This window comes from Oncorhynchus gorbuscha, linkage group LG07 (assembly GCF_021184085.1).
Source record: "Oncorhynchus gorbuscha isolate QuinsamMale2020 ecotype Even-year linkage group LG07, OgorEven_v1.0, whole genome shotgun sequence".
Classification (NCBI taxonomy): domain Eukaryota; kingdom Metazoa; phylum Chordata; class Actinopteri; order Salmoniformes; family Salmonidae; genus Oncorhynchus; species Oncorhynchus gorbuscha.
Window position 1 is genome coordinate 73,941,173 of NC_060179.1, and position 14,835 is coordinate 73,956,007.

General features: G+C 47.2%; 1 protein-coding gene across 1 annotated transcript; it reads right to left on the reverse strand.

Moving 5' to 3' along the window:
• Positions 1 to 888: 888 nt before the first annotated feature.
• On the reverse strand, positions 889 to 14,142 carry st3gal7 (ST3 beta-galactoside alpha-2,3-sialyltransferase 7). Its single transcript, XM_046357448.1, has 8 exons — positions 13,990 to 14,142; positions 13,258 to 13,409; positions 12,946 to 13,066; positions 8,934 to 9,292; positions 8,422 to 8,608; positions 5,359 to 5,499; positions 3,973 to 4,122; positions 889 to 1,333 (listed from the first exon to the last, which is right to left on the reverse strand). Exons 2-8 carry the CDS (start codon positions 13,401 to 13,403, stop codon positions 1,247 to 1,249), a joined length of 1,191 nt encoding a protein of 396 aa, XP_046213404.1. The 5' UTR covers positions 13,404 to 13,409; positions 13,990 to 14,142; the 3' UTR covers positions 889 to 1,246.
• Positions 14,143 to 14,835: the final 693 nt, after the last annotated feature.

Sequence of the window (14,835 nt, forward strand, 5' to 3'; positions counted from 1 at the left end):
AGGTTGTGGAAGGTACTGTACTACAATGTGTTGAGGTAGGGGCAGGTTGTGGAAGGTACTACAACATGTTGAGGTAGGGGCAGGGTGTGGAAGGTACTACAACGTGTTGAGGTACGGGCAGGGTGTGGAAGGTACTGTACTACAACGTGTTGAGGTAGGGGCAGGGTGTGGAAGGTACTACAACGTGTTTAGGTCGGGGCAGGGTGTGGAAGGTACGACAACGTGTTGATGTAGGGGCAGGGTGTGGAAGGTACTACAACGTGTTGAGGTTGGGGCAGGTTGTGGAAGGTACTAAATGACTTAAATGTAAATGTAAATGTAAATGTGTTGAGGTTGGGGCAGGGTGTGTAAGGTAATACAACGTGTTGAGATAGGGGAAAGTTGTGGAAGTTACTGTACTACAACATGTTGAGGTCGGGGCAGGTTGTGGAAGGTACTGCAACGTGTTGAGGTTGGGGCAGGTTGTGGAAGGTACTGTACTACAATGTGTTGAGGTAGGGGCAGGTTGTGGAAGGTACTACAACATGTTGAGGTAGGGGCAGGGTGTGGAAGGTACTACAACGTATTGAGGTACGGGCAGGGTGTGGAAGGTACTGTACTACAACGTGTTGAGGTAGGGGCAGGGTGTGGAAGGTACTACAACGTGTTTAGGTAGGGGCAGGTTGTGGAAGGTACTACAACGTGTTGAGGTAGGGGCAGGGTGTGGAAGGTACTACACAACCTGCCCCTACCTCAACACGTTGTAGTACCTTCCACACCCTGCCCCTACCTCAACACGTTGTAGTCCTCGCTAAATTCTTACTGGAGAAATATTTTGGGGCATATTTTTATTTCAATCTATTTCAGTAAGGTACTTAACTGTTAGACAGAAATTATTTGATATCGATATACAAACGGCTGCTTTCGGCATGTAATATATAATAATTACATATGACATTTAGCAGACACCTTTATCCAAAGCGACTTACAGTAATGGGTGCATACATTTTTATAGTGCATAATATAGTATATAATAATAGTACATTTTTATAGTGCATAATATAGTATATAATAATAGTACATTTTTCAACTAAGCCTTGATTGGTTGAATCATCATGCTAGGAAAAGGAACCAGGGGTTGTTAAGAAAGGTCGCTGGTTCCCCGAGCCGGCAAGGTGGAAAAATCTGCCGTTCTGTCCTTGAGCAAGGTAGTTAACCTCCAACCACAACTGGTAGAACAGGGTCCATCCCTGGTACTGTCTCTTTGTCACAGCGCCCCTGTGAGGTCAGTCAAGACACCTGCAGCCACTAGCTCTCTGAGGAAGAGCTTCTCAGCGTTCACATCATGTACTACCTGGACAAAGACAATCAATACAGGAAGATACTTAAGAGACTTTAATTTGAAAAATATGTATAATTCAAAGTGCTTCTCTGACCTGGACCTTACGAGTAGCACAAGCAGTGTACCTGGACCTTACGAGTAGCACAAGTAGTGTACCTGGACCTTACGAGTAGCACAAGTAGTGTACCTGGACCTTACGAGTAGCACAAGTAGTGTACCTGGACCATACGAGTAGCACAAGTAGTGTTCCTGGACCTTACGAGTAGCACAAGTAGTGTACCTGGACCATACGAGTAGCACAAGTTGTGTACCTGGGCCTTACGAGTAGCACAAGTAGTGTACCTGGGCCTTACGAGTAGCACAAGTAGTGTACCTGGACCATACGAGTAGCACAAGTTGTGTACCTGGACCATACGAGTAGCACAAGTTGTGTACCTGGACCTTACAAGTAGCACAAGTAGTGTACCTGGGCCTTACGAGTAGCACAAGTAGTGTACCTGGACCTTACGAGTAGCACAAGTAGTGTACCTGGACCTTACGAGTAGCACAAGTAGTGTACCTGGACCTTACGAGTAGCACAAGTAGTGTACCTGGACCTTACGAGTAGCACAAGTAGTGTACCTGGACCTTACGAGTAGCACAAGTAGTGTACCTGGACCTTACGAGTAGCACAAATAGTGTACCTGGACCTTACGAGTAGCACAAGTAGTGTACCTGGACCTTACGAGTAGCACAAATAGTGTACCTGGACCATACGAGTAGCACAAATAGTGTACCTGGACCTTACGAGTAGCACAAATAGTGTACCTGGACCTTACGAGTAGCACAAATAGTGTACCTGGACCATACGAGTAGCACAAATAGTGTACCTGGACCTTACGAGTAGCACAAATAGTGTACCTGGACCTTACGAGTAGCACAAATAGTGTACCTGGACCTTACGAGTAGCACAAATAGTGTACCTGGACCTTACGAGTAGCACAAATAGTGTACCTGGACCTTACGAGTAGCACAAGTAGTGTACCTGGACCTTACGAGTAGCACAAATAGTGTACCTGGACCTTACGAGTAGCACAAATAGTGTACCTGGACCTTACGAGTAGCACAAGTAGTGTACCTGGACCTTACGAGTAGCACAAGTAGTGTACCTGGACCTTACGAGTAGCACAAGTAGTGTACCTGGACCTTACGAGTAGCACAAGTAGTGTACCTGGACCTTACGAGTAGCACAAGTAGGGTACCTGGACCTTACGAGTAGCACAAGTAGTGTACCTGGACCTTACGAGTAGCACAAGTAGTGTACCTGGACCTTACGAGTAGCACAAGTAGTGTACCTGGACCTTACGAGTAGCACAAGTAGTGTACCTGGACCTTACGAGTAGCACAAGTAGTGTACCTGGACCTTACGAGTAGCACAAGTAGTGTACCTGGACCTTACGAGTAGCACAAATAGTGTACCTGGACCATACGAGTAGCACAAATAGTGTACCTGGACCTTACGAGTAGCACAAATAGTGTACCTGGACCTTACGAGTAGCACAAATAGTGTACCTGGACCATACGAGTAGCACAAATAGTGTACCTGGACCATACGAGTAGCACAAATAGTGTACCTGGACCTTACGAGTAGCACAAATAGTGTACCTGGACCTTACGAGTAGCACAAATAGTGTACCTGGACCTTACGAGTAGCACAAATAGTGTACCTGGACCTTACGAGTAGCACAAGTAGTGTACCTGGACCTTACGAGTAGCACAAGTAGTGTACCTGGACCTTACGAGTAGCACAAATAGTGTACCTGGACCTTACGAGTAGCACAAGTAGTGTACCTGGACCTTACGAGTAGCACAAGTAGTGTACCTGGACCTTACGAGTAGCACAAGTAGTGTACCTGGACCTTACGAGTAGCACAAATAGTGTACCTGGACCTTACGAGTAGCACAAATAGTGTACCTGGACCTTACGAGTAGCACAAGTAGGGTACCTGGACCTTACGAGTAGCACAAGTAGTGTACCTGGACCTTACGAGTAGCACAAGTAGTGTACCTGGACCTTACGAGTAGCACAAGTAGGGTACCTGGACCTTACGAGTAGCACAAGTAGGGTACCTGGACCTTACGAGTAGCACAAGTAGTGTACCTGGACCTTACGAGTAGCACAAGTAGGGTACCTGGACCTTACGAGTAGCACAAGTAGGGTACCTGGACCTTACGAGTAGCACAAGTAGGGTACCTGGACCTTACGAGTAGCACAAGTAGGGTACCTGGACCTACGAGTAGCACACGAGTAGCACAAGTAGTGTACCTGGACCTTACGAGTAGCACAAATAGTGTACCTGGACCTTACGAGTAGCACAAATAGTGTACCTGGACCTTACGAGTAGCACAAGTAGGGTACCTGGACCTTACGAGTAGCACAAGTAGGGTACCTGGACCTTACGAGTAGCACAAGTAGGGTACCTGGACCTTACGAGTAGCACAAGTAGGGTACCTGGACCTTACGAGTAGCACAAGTAGTGTACCTGGACCTTACGAGTAGCACAAGTAGTGTACCTGGACCATACGAGTAGCACAAGCTAACAAATGATGGGAACAGCAAACAATCCGTGTTTGTCATTCTCTCTCCACTGCTCTTATATACTGTAGTGTACCTGGGCCTTGATGGCGTCCATACTTAGACTCTCATAGTAGTGTAGTCTGGCACCGGGATGCTGCAGGTCATAACCAAACCCTGCCAGGCTCACCTCATCACACAGCTGTAGGGCCATCACCACCGCACTGGCACCTAACGTAGGAACTAACTGGAGAGAAGAGAGGATGGTAATTAAGTGTTTATTAAGGCTAACTCGTGTTCAGACTACATCAATCTAACAAGAAACACTTCCACCCAAATGTTAAAGCAAACCATGTGGAGGGAGCCATTCAATGATTGCAACATTCATCCATTGGGTATGCATTTATACTGTATATGTACATGAAACTGACAAAATAAAGGAAACACCAACATAGTGTCTTAGTAATGCATTGTGCCACCACAAGCCATAACAGCTTCAATGCACCTGGGCAGACATTCTACAAGTGTCTGGAACTCTTTTGGAGGGATAAGACACAGAAATTCCATCATTTGTTGATGGTGGTGGAAAACACTGTCTATGGTGCCGCTGCAGAATCTCCCATAAGTGTTCAGTTGGGTTGAGATCTGATGACTGAGATGGCCATGGCATATGGTTTACATCATTTTCATGCTCATCATCAAACCCTTCATTGTCATCTTATAGGGTCATAGCCAAGGATAGCCAAAATAATGGAAAAAAACAATGGCCTGCACAGTGTTTTTATACATGAACCTAAGCATGATGGGATGCGAATTGCTTATTTAACTCAGGAACCACACCTGTGTGGGGTTCTGTAGCTCAGTTGGTAGAGCATGGCGCTTGTAACGCCAGGGTAGTGGGTTCGATCCCCGGGACCACCCATACGTAGAATGTATGCACACATGACTGTAAGTCGCTTTGGATAAAAGCGTCTGCTAAATGGCATATATTATTATTATTATTTCAATATACTTTGTATCCCTCATTTACTCAGGTGTTTCCATTATTTTGGCAGTTACCTGTATGTCCTTTAAAATGATTCTGCTGCTGTGTCTATCAGTAGTAGTAACCTTCCTCTGTTGCTGTGTGTATCAGTACTAACCTTCCTCTGTTGCTGTGTGTATCAGTAGTAACCTTCCTCTGTTGATGTGTGTATCAGTACTAACCTTCCTCTGTTGCTGTGTGTATCAGTAGTAGTAACCTTCCTCTGTTGCTGTGTGTATCAGTGGTAGTAACCTTCCTCTGTTGCTGTGTGTATCAGTAGTAGTAACCTTCCTCTGTTGCTGTGTGTATCAGTAGTAGTAACCTTCCTCTGTTGCTGTGTGTATCAGTAGTAGTAACCTTCCTCTGTTGCTGTGTGTATCAGTAGTAGTAACCTTCCTCTGTTGCTGTGTGTATCAGTAGTAGTAACCTTTCTCTGTTGCTGTGTGTATCAGTACTAACCTTCCTCTGTTGCTGTGTGTATCTCTGCAGTGCTATGCCTGTCTTGTGCATGATCTCTGGGTTGAGTATCTGGATGTTCTCCGGCTTCAGAGGAATGTTCTCCACTATGTCTCTCCAGAACCACAGCTTGGACCACCAGCTCTAGACAACCCAGCCACAGGAAGCAGAACCAGTTCAGAAACAGCTCTAGAACACAAACATAGACAGGTTTGGGGAGTAATCAGTTGCATGTAATCTGATTAGAAAAAAACGAACTGTTATATGCAAAAATATTGTCACGATCGTTATAATGATTGGACCAAGTTGCAGCGTGGTAGGCGTACATATTCTTTTAATAAATGAAGACCAAATAAAAACAACAAACTACCAAACGAAACTTGAAGCTACTAGATTGCACACAGGCAACTAACTGTAAGATCCCACAAATACCAAATGAGGAAATGGCTATCTAAATATGATCCCCATTCAGAGACAACGATAAACAGCTGCCTCTGATTGGGAATCATATCAGGCCACCATAGAAATACAAATTCACCTAGATGACACGCCCAAGTCACGCCCCAACCAACACAGAGAATAAACAGCTTACTATGGTCAGGGCGTTACAGTACCACCACCCCCACCCCCCCCTTACTCAATAGGGGAGGGTCCGGGTGGGCATCTATGATGGATGACACAGGGCGTCGGGGGCGGCTCCGGTGCGGGCGATGTACCCACTCCGCTCTCAGATACGTCTTCCTCCTTGGCGGCTCTGGTGCAGGGATCATCGCCGGAGGCTCCGGACCATAGATCGTCGTAGGAGGCTCTGGACTGAGAACCCCTGCTGAAGGCTCTGGACCGCCGACCGTCGCTTTAGGCTCTGAACCGCCAAACTTCGCTGGTGGTTCCGGACCACAGACCGTGTCAGGAGGTTCTGGACTGTGGACTGTCTCAGGAGGTTCCGGACCGTGGACCGTGGTTGGAGGTTCCGGACTGTGGACCGTCGTTGGAGGTTCCGGACTGTGGACTGTCGTTGGAGGTTCCGGACTGGAAACTTTCGCCAGAAGCTCTGGACTGGAAACTGTCGCTGGAAGCTCTGGACTGTGGAGGCGCACTGGAGGCCTGATGCGTGGTGCCGGCACTAGAGTACCGGCTGGTGACACGCACCTCAAGGAGAGTGTGGGGAGGAGGCACAGGACGTACTGGACTATGGAAGCGCACTGGAGGCCTGATGCGTGGTGCCGGCACTAGAGTAACGGCTGGTGACACGCACCTCAAGGAGAGTGTGGGGAGGAGGCACAGGACGTACTGGACTATGGAAGCACACTGGAGGCCTGATGCACAGGACCGGTACAGGTGGCACTGGGCTGGTGAACACGCACCTCAGGGCAAGTGCGAGGAGCAGAGCACTTGAGGGAGAGTGCGAGGAGTTGGCACAGGACGCACTGTGTTGTAAAGGTACACTGGAGACCTGGTGTGTATAGCCGGCATCAATTGTTTCGGAACTTTAACACGTGTTGCAGGACGAGTAAGGGGAGCTGACTCAGGTGGCACCAAACTGAAAACACGTTCCTTTATTCCAAATCTGTGCATCCTCCACCAACTCAACAACTCTCCCATTTCTCTCTCCTCCGAATACTCCTTCTTCTCCCAGACTGGCTCTGGTTCACTGCTTGGCTCCGCCGACTGCTCCATGTGCCACCCCCCAAATTTGTGGCCTTCCTCCCTGACTTAACTCCTCGTATCGTCGCCGTTCCTCTCTCGCTGCCTCCATCTGCTCCCTTGGACGGCGATACTCACCGGCCCGCGTCCAGGGTCCTTCTCCATCAGGATCTCCTCCCATGTCCAATCCTCCTGGCCACGCTGCTTGGTCCTTTTTTGGTGGGATCTTCTGTCACGGTCGTTATAATGATTGGACCAAGTTGCAGCGTGGTAGGCGTACATATTCCTTTAATAAATGAACACCGAACAAAAACAACAAACTACCAAACGAAACATGAAGCTACTGGATTGCACACAGGCAACTAACTGTAGACAAGATCCCACAAATACCATATGAGGAAATGGCTACCTAAATATGATCCCCAATCAGAGACAACGATAAACAGCTGCCTCTGATTGGGAACCATATCAGGCCACCATAGAATTATAAATTCTCCTAGATGACCCACGCAAGTCACTATCACGCCCCAACCAACACAGAGAATAAACAGCTTACTATGGTCAGGGCATTACAAATATTGTAATCTGATTACAGATACTTTTGAAAAACTAGGTTATTACTTCTTGGATTACTTTTAAATTCAGAAAGGATGTTTATGAAAATTGAGTGCAAAGTGCAAATAGGTTCATTTTGGTCAAAAAGTCAGTCTCGTTTAAAACGGAGTTGAGAGTCTGAATGTGTCACAACGAGTAAATGAAGGTTAGTTTACAATTATGTCAACAATTCATACCCCTGTTTGCCTATTAACACGTGGAGGCACTGTGTTTTCTGGGAAACGTTAGCTAACGTAAGCTAGCTAGCTCATAATCAAGCAAACCTGACACGTTTGATGCATGTCGCCAGCTTTCTTTCAATAATGTTTAAACTGGCTAGCTACTGTTCTTGTAGGTTTTGATTGAATGGCAAAGACAGACCCATGAAACACCCACATCAAACCACACCCCCAACACAACTCTCGTTTGCCTTCGCTCATGGCCGCTAGCATTTCTTAATGAACATTGATGAAAAACAAGGCCAAATCAGGAAGTGCAATTGACCTTTAAGTTTATTTCACCTGAGTGAGTCTGACAACAAGTCAGAGACCACTATGACAGCATACCTAATGCACTAACTGAAGGTGCAGATTCTGTTAGGGTAATCCAAAAGTTACGTAACTGATAGAAATCTTGGACAGGTAAGTAGTAACTGTAACGGAAAGTAAGCTACCCAAGCCTGTCCATGGACAGCAGAACATATAGAAACTACTTTAGAAGTCCTTTTCTGTCTGCAAATCTGCACTAAAATTCCTCAAGCCACTGTGTCTCTGACAGGGAAACAAACAGGTAAACAGGGAAACCAACAGGTAGTAAACACTTTCCCACCAGAGGCTGTTTGGTGATGACAGAGGTGAGCCAGTCCAGGTCCAGGCACTTGTAGACCACCAGGGTAACCAGGGAGGTGTGTCTGTACTCGCTGGGGGAAAGGGGAGCTCCCTCTGGGTACATCAAACGGACAGTGGTCCTGGAGCCTGCGTCCCTCTCAAACCCTGACACTGGGGCATTGTTCATCCTGAGAGGACAAAGAAGAGTGTGAAGGGGAAGGAGAAAGAGGAGGGGAAGGAGGCGAGAGAGGAGAAGAAGGAAACCACAGCTTCAGAAAATACTAATCTAATCCAGTATATCCCCTTAGTGACCAGGAGTGGTAGAGGTTAGTTTGGTTCCTTAGATGTATTTATTTTAGCAGTCTGGAAAACTAAAGACGGGATTGGTTATAATATCAGAAACAGATTGTCATTTAGGAGGTACAGTAGGGGGTCATGGAAAATATTATCTGATTTAAAAAGATTGTGCTTCTTTTACAATGACATTGATTGTATGTTTGATTGGTCATTCACCTGATGATGACATCATACTGGTCAATATGGGATCCCAGGTGGCTGCCATGTAGCACCCCTCCACTGCCCACCACCACACACCTCCTACAGCCCCCACCCCTACCTCTCCCCTCCAGGGATGGGGGCAGGCCTGGATGAGTTAGAGAGGCCAGGGCCCTAGCCACCCTCTCGTCACAGCCCTGGAGGCCCAGGGGAGGAGCCAAGTCCCAGGGAATAGACCTGTCTGCTGCAATCTCCGACTGGAGGAACACGGGGATGTTCTGGAGGTCTGAGGAGGAGTCCAGGGAGACGAGACGAGACACACACCAGCCCGGATGGCAGGGCTGCACAAGCAGGGAGGCAGAGCGGTTTAGTAATACCTGGAGGAGAGGGGAGAGGGGAGAGGGACGGGGAGTTTAGTATGACCTGGAGGAGAGAGGAGAGGGGAGAGGGTCGGGGAGTTTAGTATGACCTGGAGGAGAGAGGAGAGGGGAGAGGGTCAGGGAGTTTAGTATGACCTGGAGGAGAGAGGAGAGGGGAGAGGGTCGGGGAGTTTAGTATGACCTGGAGGAGAGAGGAGAGGGGAGAGGGTCGGGGAGTTTAGTATGACCTGGAGGAGAGAGGAGAGGGGAGAGGGTCGGGGAGTTTAGTATGACCTGGAGGAGAGAGGAGAGGGGAGAGGGTCGGGGAGTTTAGTATGACCTGGAGGAGAGAGGAGAGGGGAGAGGGTCGGGGAGTTTAGTATGACCTGGAGGAGAGAGGAGAGTGGAGAGGGTCGGGGAGTTTAGTATGACCTGGAGGAGAGAGGAGAGGGGACAGGAGTTTAGTATGACCTGGAGGAGAGAGGAGAGGGGAGAGGGTCGGGGAGTTTAGTATGACCTGGAGGAGAGAGGAGAGGGGAGAGGGATGGGAGTTTAGTATGACCTGGAGGAGAGAGGAGAGGGGAGAGGAGTTTAGTATGACCTGGAGGAGAGAGGAGAGGGGAGAGGGTCGGGGAGTTTAGTATGACCTGGATGAGAGAGGAGAGGGGAGAGGGTCGGGGAGTTTAGTATGACCTGGAGGAGAGAGGAGAGGGGAGAGGGTCGGGGAGTTTAGTATGACCTGGAGGAGAGAGGAGAGGGGAGAGGGTCGGGGAGTTTAGTATGACCTGGAGGAGAGAGGAGAGTGGAGAGGGTCGGGGAGTTTAGTATGACCTGGAGGAGAGAGGAGAGGGGAGAGGAGTTTAGTATGACCTGGAGGAGAGAGGAGAGGGGAGAGGGTCGGGGAGTTTAGTATGACCTGGAGGAGAGAGGAGAGGGGAGAGGGATGGGAGTTTAGTATGACCTGGAGGAGAGAGGAGAGGGGAGAGGAGTTTAGTATGACCTGGAGGAGAGAGGAGAGGGGAGAGGGGAGAGGGGAGAGGGATGGGGAGTTTAGTATGACCTGGAGAAGAGGGGAGAGGGGAGAGGGATGGGAGTTTAGTATGACCTGGAGGAGAGAGGAGAGGTGAGAGGGGAGTGGGGGGAGTTTAGTATGACCTGGAGGAGAGAGGAGAGGGGAGAGGGGAGAGGGATGGGGAGTTTAGTATGACCTGGAGAAGAGAGGAGAGGGGAGAGGGTCGGGGAGTTTAGTATGACCTGGAGGAGAGAGGAGAGGGGAGAGGAGTTTAGTATGACCTGGAGGAGAGAGGAGAGGGGAGAGGAGTTTAGTATGACCTGGAGGAGAGAGGAGAGGGGAGAGGGGTTTAGTATGACCTGGAGGAGAGAGGAGAGTTTAGTATGACCTGGAGGAGAGAGGAGAGGTGAGAGGGGAGGGGGGGGGGGGGGGGGGGGTTTAGTATGACCTGGAGGAGAGAGGAGAGGGGAGAGGGATGGGGAGTTTAGTATGACCTGGAGAAGAGAGGAGAGGGTCGGGGAGTTTAGTATGACCTGGAGGAGAGAGGAGAGGAGTTTAGTATGACCTGGAGGAGAGAGGAGAGGGGTTTAGTATGACCTGGAGGAGAGAGGAGAGTTTAGTATGACCTGGAGGAGAGAGATGGGAGTTTAGTAAGACCTGGAGGAGAGAGGAGAGGGATGGGAGTTTAGTATTACCTGGAGGAGAGAGGAGAGGGATGGGAGTTTAGTATTACCTGGAGGAGAGAGGAGAGAGAGTTCAATAAGTCCTACAGCACAGACTAGAGTAAGAGAAATCAGTTCATCACAAGAAAGCAGTTTAATACACACCCAAATATATAGTTGAAGTCGGAAGTTTTTTAAATTATTAATTTGACCTTTATTTAACCAGGCAAGTCAGTTAAGAACACATTCTTATTTTCAATGACGGCCTGGGAACAGTGGGTTAACTGCCTGTTCAGGGGCAGAACGACAGATTTGTACCTTGTCAGCTCAGGGGTTTGAACTCGCAACCTTCCGGTTACTAGTCCAACACTCTAACCACTAGGCTATGCTGCCACCCCAATTACATACACTTAGGTTGGAGTCATAAAAACTCAATTTTCAACCACTCCACAAATTTCTTGTTAACAAACTATAGTTTTGGCAAGTAGGTTAGGACATCTACTTTGTGCATGACACAAGTAATTTTTCAAACAATTGTTTAGAGAAAGATTATTTCACTTATAATTCACTGTATCACAATTCCAGTGGGTCAGAAGTTTACATGCACTAAGAAGCTTCTGATAGGCTAATTGACATCATTTAAGTCAATTGGAGGTGTACCTGTAGATGTATTTCAAGGTCTACCTTCAAACTCATTGCCTCTTTGACATCATGGGAAAATCAAAAGAAATTAGCCAAAACAACTGTAGATCTCCACAAGTCTGGTTCATCCTTGGGAGCAATTTCCAAATGCCTGAAGGTACCACGTTCATCTGTACAACCAATAGTACACAAGTATAAACAGCATGGAAACACACAGCCGTCATACAGCTCAGGAAGGAGACGCGTTTTGTCTCTTAGAGATGAACGTACTTTGGTGCAAAAAGTGAAAATCAATCCCAGAACAACAGCAAAGGACCTTGTGAAGATGCTGGAGGGAACAGGTACAAAAGTATCTATATCCAAAGTAAAACGAGTCCTATATCGACATAACCTGAAAGGCCGCTCAGCAAGGAAGAAGCCACTTCTCCAAAACCGCCATAAAAAAGTCAGACTACGGTTTGCAACTGCACATGGGGACAAAGATCATACTTTTTGGAGAAATGTCCTCTGGTCTGATGAAACAAAAATAGAACTGTTTGGCCATAATGACCATTGTTATGTTTGGAGGAAAAAGGGGGAGGCATGCAAGCCGAAGAACACCATCACAACCGTGAAGCACGGGGGTGGCAGCATCATGTTGTGTGGGTGCATCGCTGCAGGAGGGACTGGTGCACTTCACAAAATAGATGGCATCATGAGGACTGAAAATTATGTGGATATATTGAAGCAACATCTCAAGAAATCAGTCAGGAAGTTAAAGCTTGTTCACAAATGGGTCTTCCAAATGGACAATGACACCAAGCATACTTCCAAAGTTGTGGCACATTTTTTTTAAGGACTTAAGGACAACAAAGTCAAGGTATTGGAGTGACCATCACAAAGTCCTGACCTCAATCCTATAGAACATTTGTAGGCAGAACTGAAAAAGCGTGTGCGAGCAAGGAGGCCTACAAACCTGACTCAGTTACAGCAGCTCTGTGAGGAGAAATGGACCAAAATTCCCCCAACTTATTGTGGGAAGCTTGTGGAAGGCTACCCAAACATTTGTCCCACATTAAGCAATTTAATGGCAATGCTACCAAATGCTAATTGAGTGTATGTACACTTCTGACCCACTGGGAATGCAATGAAAGAAATAAAAGCTGCAATAAATCACTCTCTCTACTATAATTCTGACATTTCACATTCTTAAAATAAAGTGGTGATCCTAACTGACCTAAAACAGGGGATTTTTACTAGGATTAAATGTCAGGAATGGTGACAAATTGAGTTAAAATTAATTTGGCTAAGGTGTATGTAAACATCCGACTTCAACTGTATTCATGTATTCATGTGCTTTTGTGTGTGTTCAGTACCATGTCAGTGTGTTGGTTGTCGTTAGCCCCTGACAGAGGGTCTGAAGGTATAAGAGCAGGGACCAGGATAGCAGAGTAGCATCCCACCAGCAGCACTAGACTCAAGGCTAGGTTGTTAGTCCTGGAATAGAAAGGATATACGTGAATGACACACACACACACACACACACACACACACACACACACACACACACACACACACACACACACACACACACACACACACACACACACACACACACACACACACACACACACACACACACACACACACACACACACACACACACACACACACACACACACACACACCTGCTGAGTAGCATCTCCCTGGTGTCAGGTGTAGGTCTCCTGTGTGTAACTGTAACAGCTGTTTTCTCAGTGAAGTCAGCATTAGGCACCGGAGGAGAGCTGTAGTCATCTGGGTCCTCCACACTAAGGTGTTTCAGAGTCACCATGCTGACCTGAGGTCAGACCAGGGAAAGGTAGGATCACGATTGTGGTTGTGGCTAGGGTTAGGGTTCAGCCAGATTGTGGCCATTCAGCAGGGGAGGCAGGTAGCCTTGAGGTTAAAGCGTTGGGCCAGTAATTGCACGTTTTTGGTTCGAGTCCTGGAGCTGACATTGTGAAAAAAAGCTGTTGCTGTGCTCTTGTCACCAACTGTTCCAGGGGTGCTGGACGATGATGAGTCTGTCTGTGTCCCCATTCCCTGCGGGTGTCTCAGTGAGAGTTGGGCTATTCAATACATGCATTTCCATTACAGTGCAAAAATAAACAACCTTCAAATTACTTTAGGGTTAGTTTCACACCAGGGGAAAGGTTAGGGATGAGAGCCTATTTTTCTGTGCTTGTCCTGAAATACATTAAAACTGTCCACACCAAGACATTGACAATATTTACTGAAGGGTGCTGTTGCTAGCTAACTCCACACAGCCACTAGTAAACTTAACAAAGGCATATCTCAGTGACAAACTTGTCTAAATGAAGGTTGAATAGAACAATTCAAAATATTTCATATCAGAAAAACGAAGCAAAAATACCTACCTAAAGACTCAGAAATGTTAGAGAAAGTCTGTAGAGAGCAGTCGTCTGGTGTTCTTCTGTCCTCCATGCTCTGGTGACGAACAAGAAGGAAAATTACTATAATCAGCTAAAATGGCTGCCACACTAAACTGAAGATGTCCCTAACCGCTGATCTAAGGTCAGTTTTGCGTTTGTACTACTTGTGGTAAACGTTAAGATTAAGGTGAGGGTGAGCTGATTCTACATCTGTGTCAGAGAGTGTGTAATGCTGTTTATGCACCAGTGAACTCTGCCTCCTCCTTCCTAACTGAAAATTAATAATTGACCTACTGTTACACAGTAAGACGGTCAGGCTCACAGGAACAGCCAGTGTTTGTGTGTGTGTGTGCGTGTCGTTGGAAAATTGAGAATGTGCACGTGTGTGTGTGTGTGTGTGTGTGTGTGTGTGTGTGTGTGTGTGTGTGTGTGTGTGTGTGTGTGCTAACGTACACGACTGTTCAAAAGTTTGGGGTCACTTAGAAATGTCCTTGTTTTTTAAAGAAAAGCTGAAAACTGTTGTTCTAAATAAAGAAGCAATAAAACTGGCCTTCTTTAGACTAGTTGAGTATCTAGCTTCATTAAATAGTACCCGCAAAACACCAGTCTCAACGTCAACAGTGAAGAGACGACTCCGGGATGCTGCTGAAACCAGTTCTGAACCAGAGCAGAGCGGTGGAAAGACACATTGTCCCAGACAACAATGTATTGCATATGATCGATGGTCCAAGAATGTAAGTATGAGTGCTGTGTTGTAAGGGCCCATATGGGCATGGCGGTGGAGGACCCCATTCTGTGTAATGGCTGCACAGAGTGTTTTATTACCCCCAC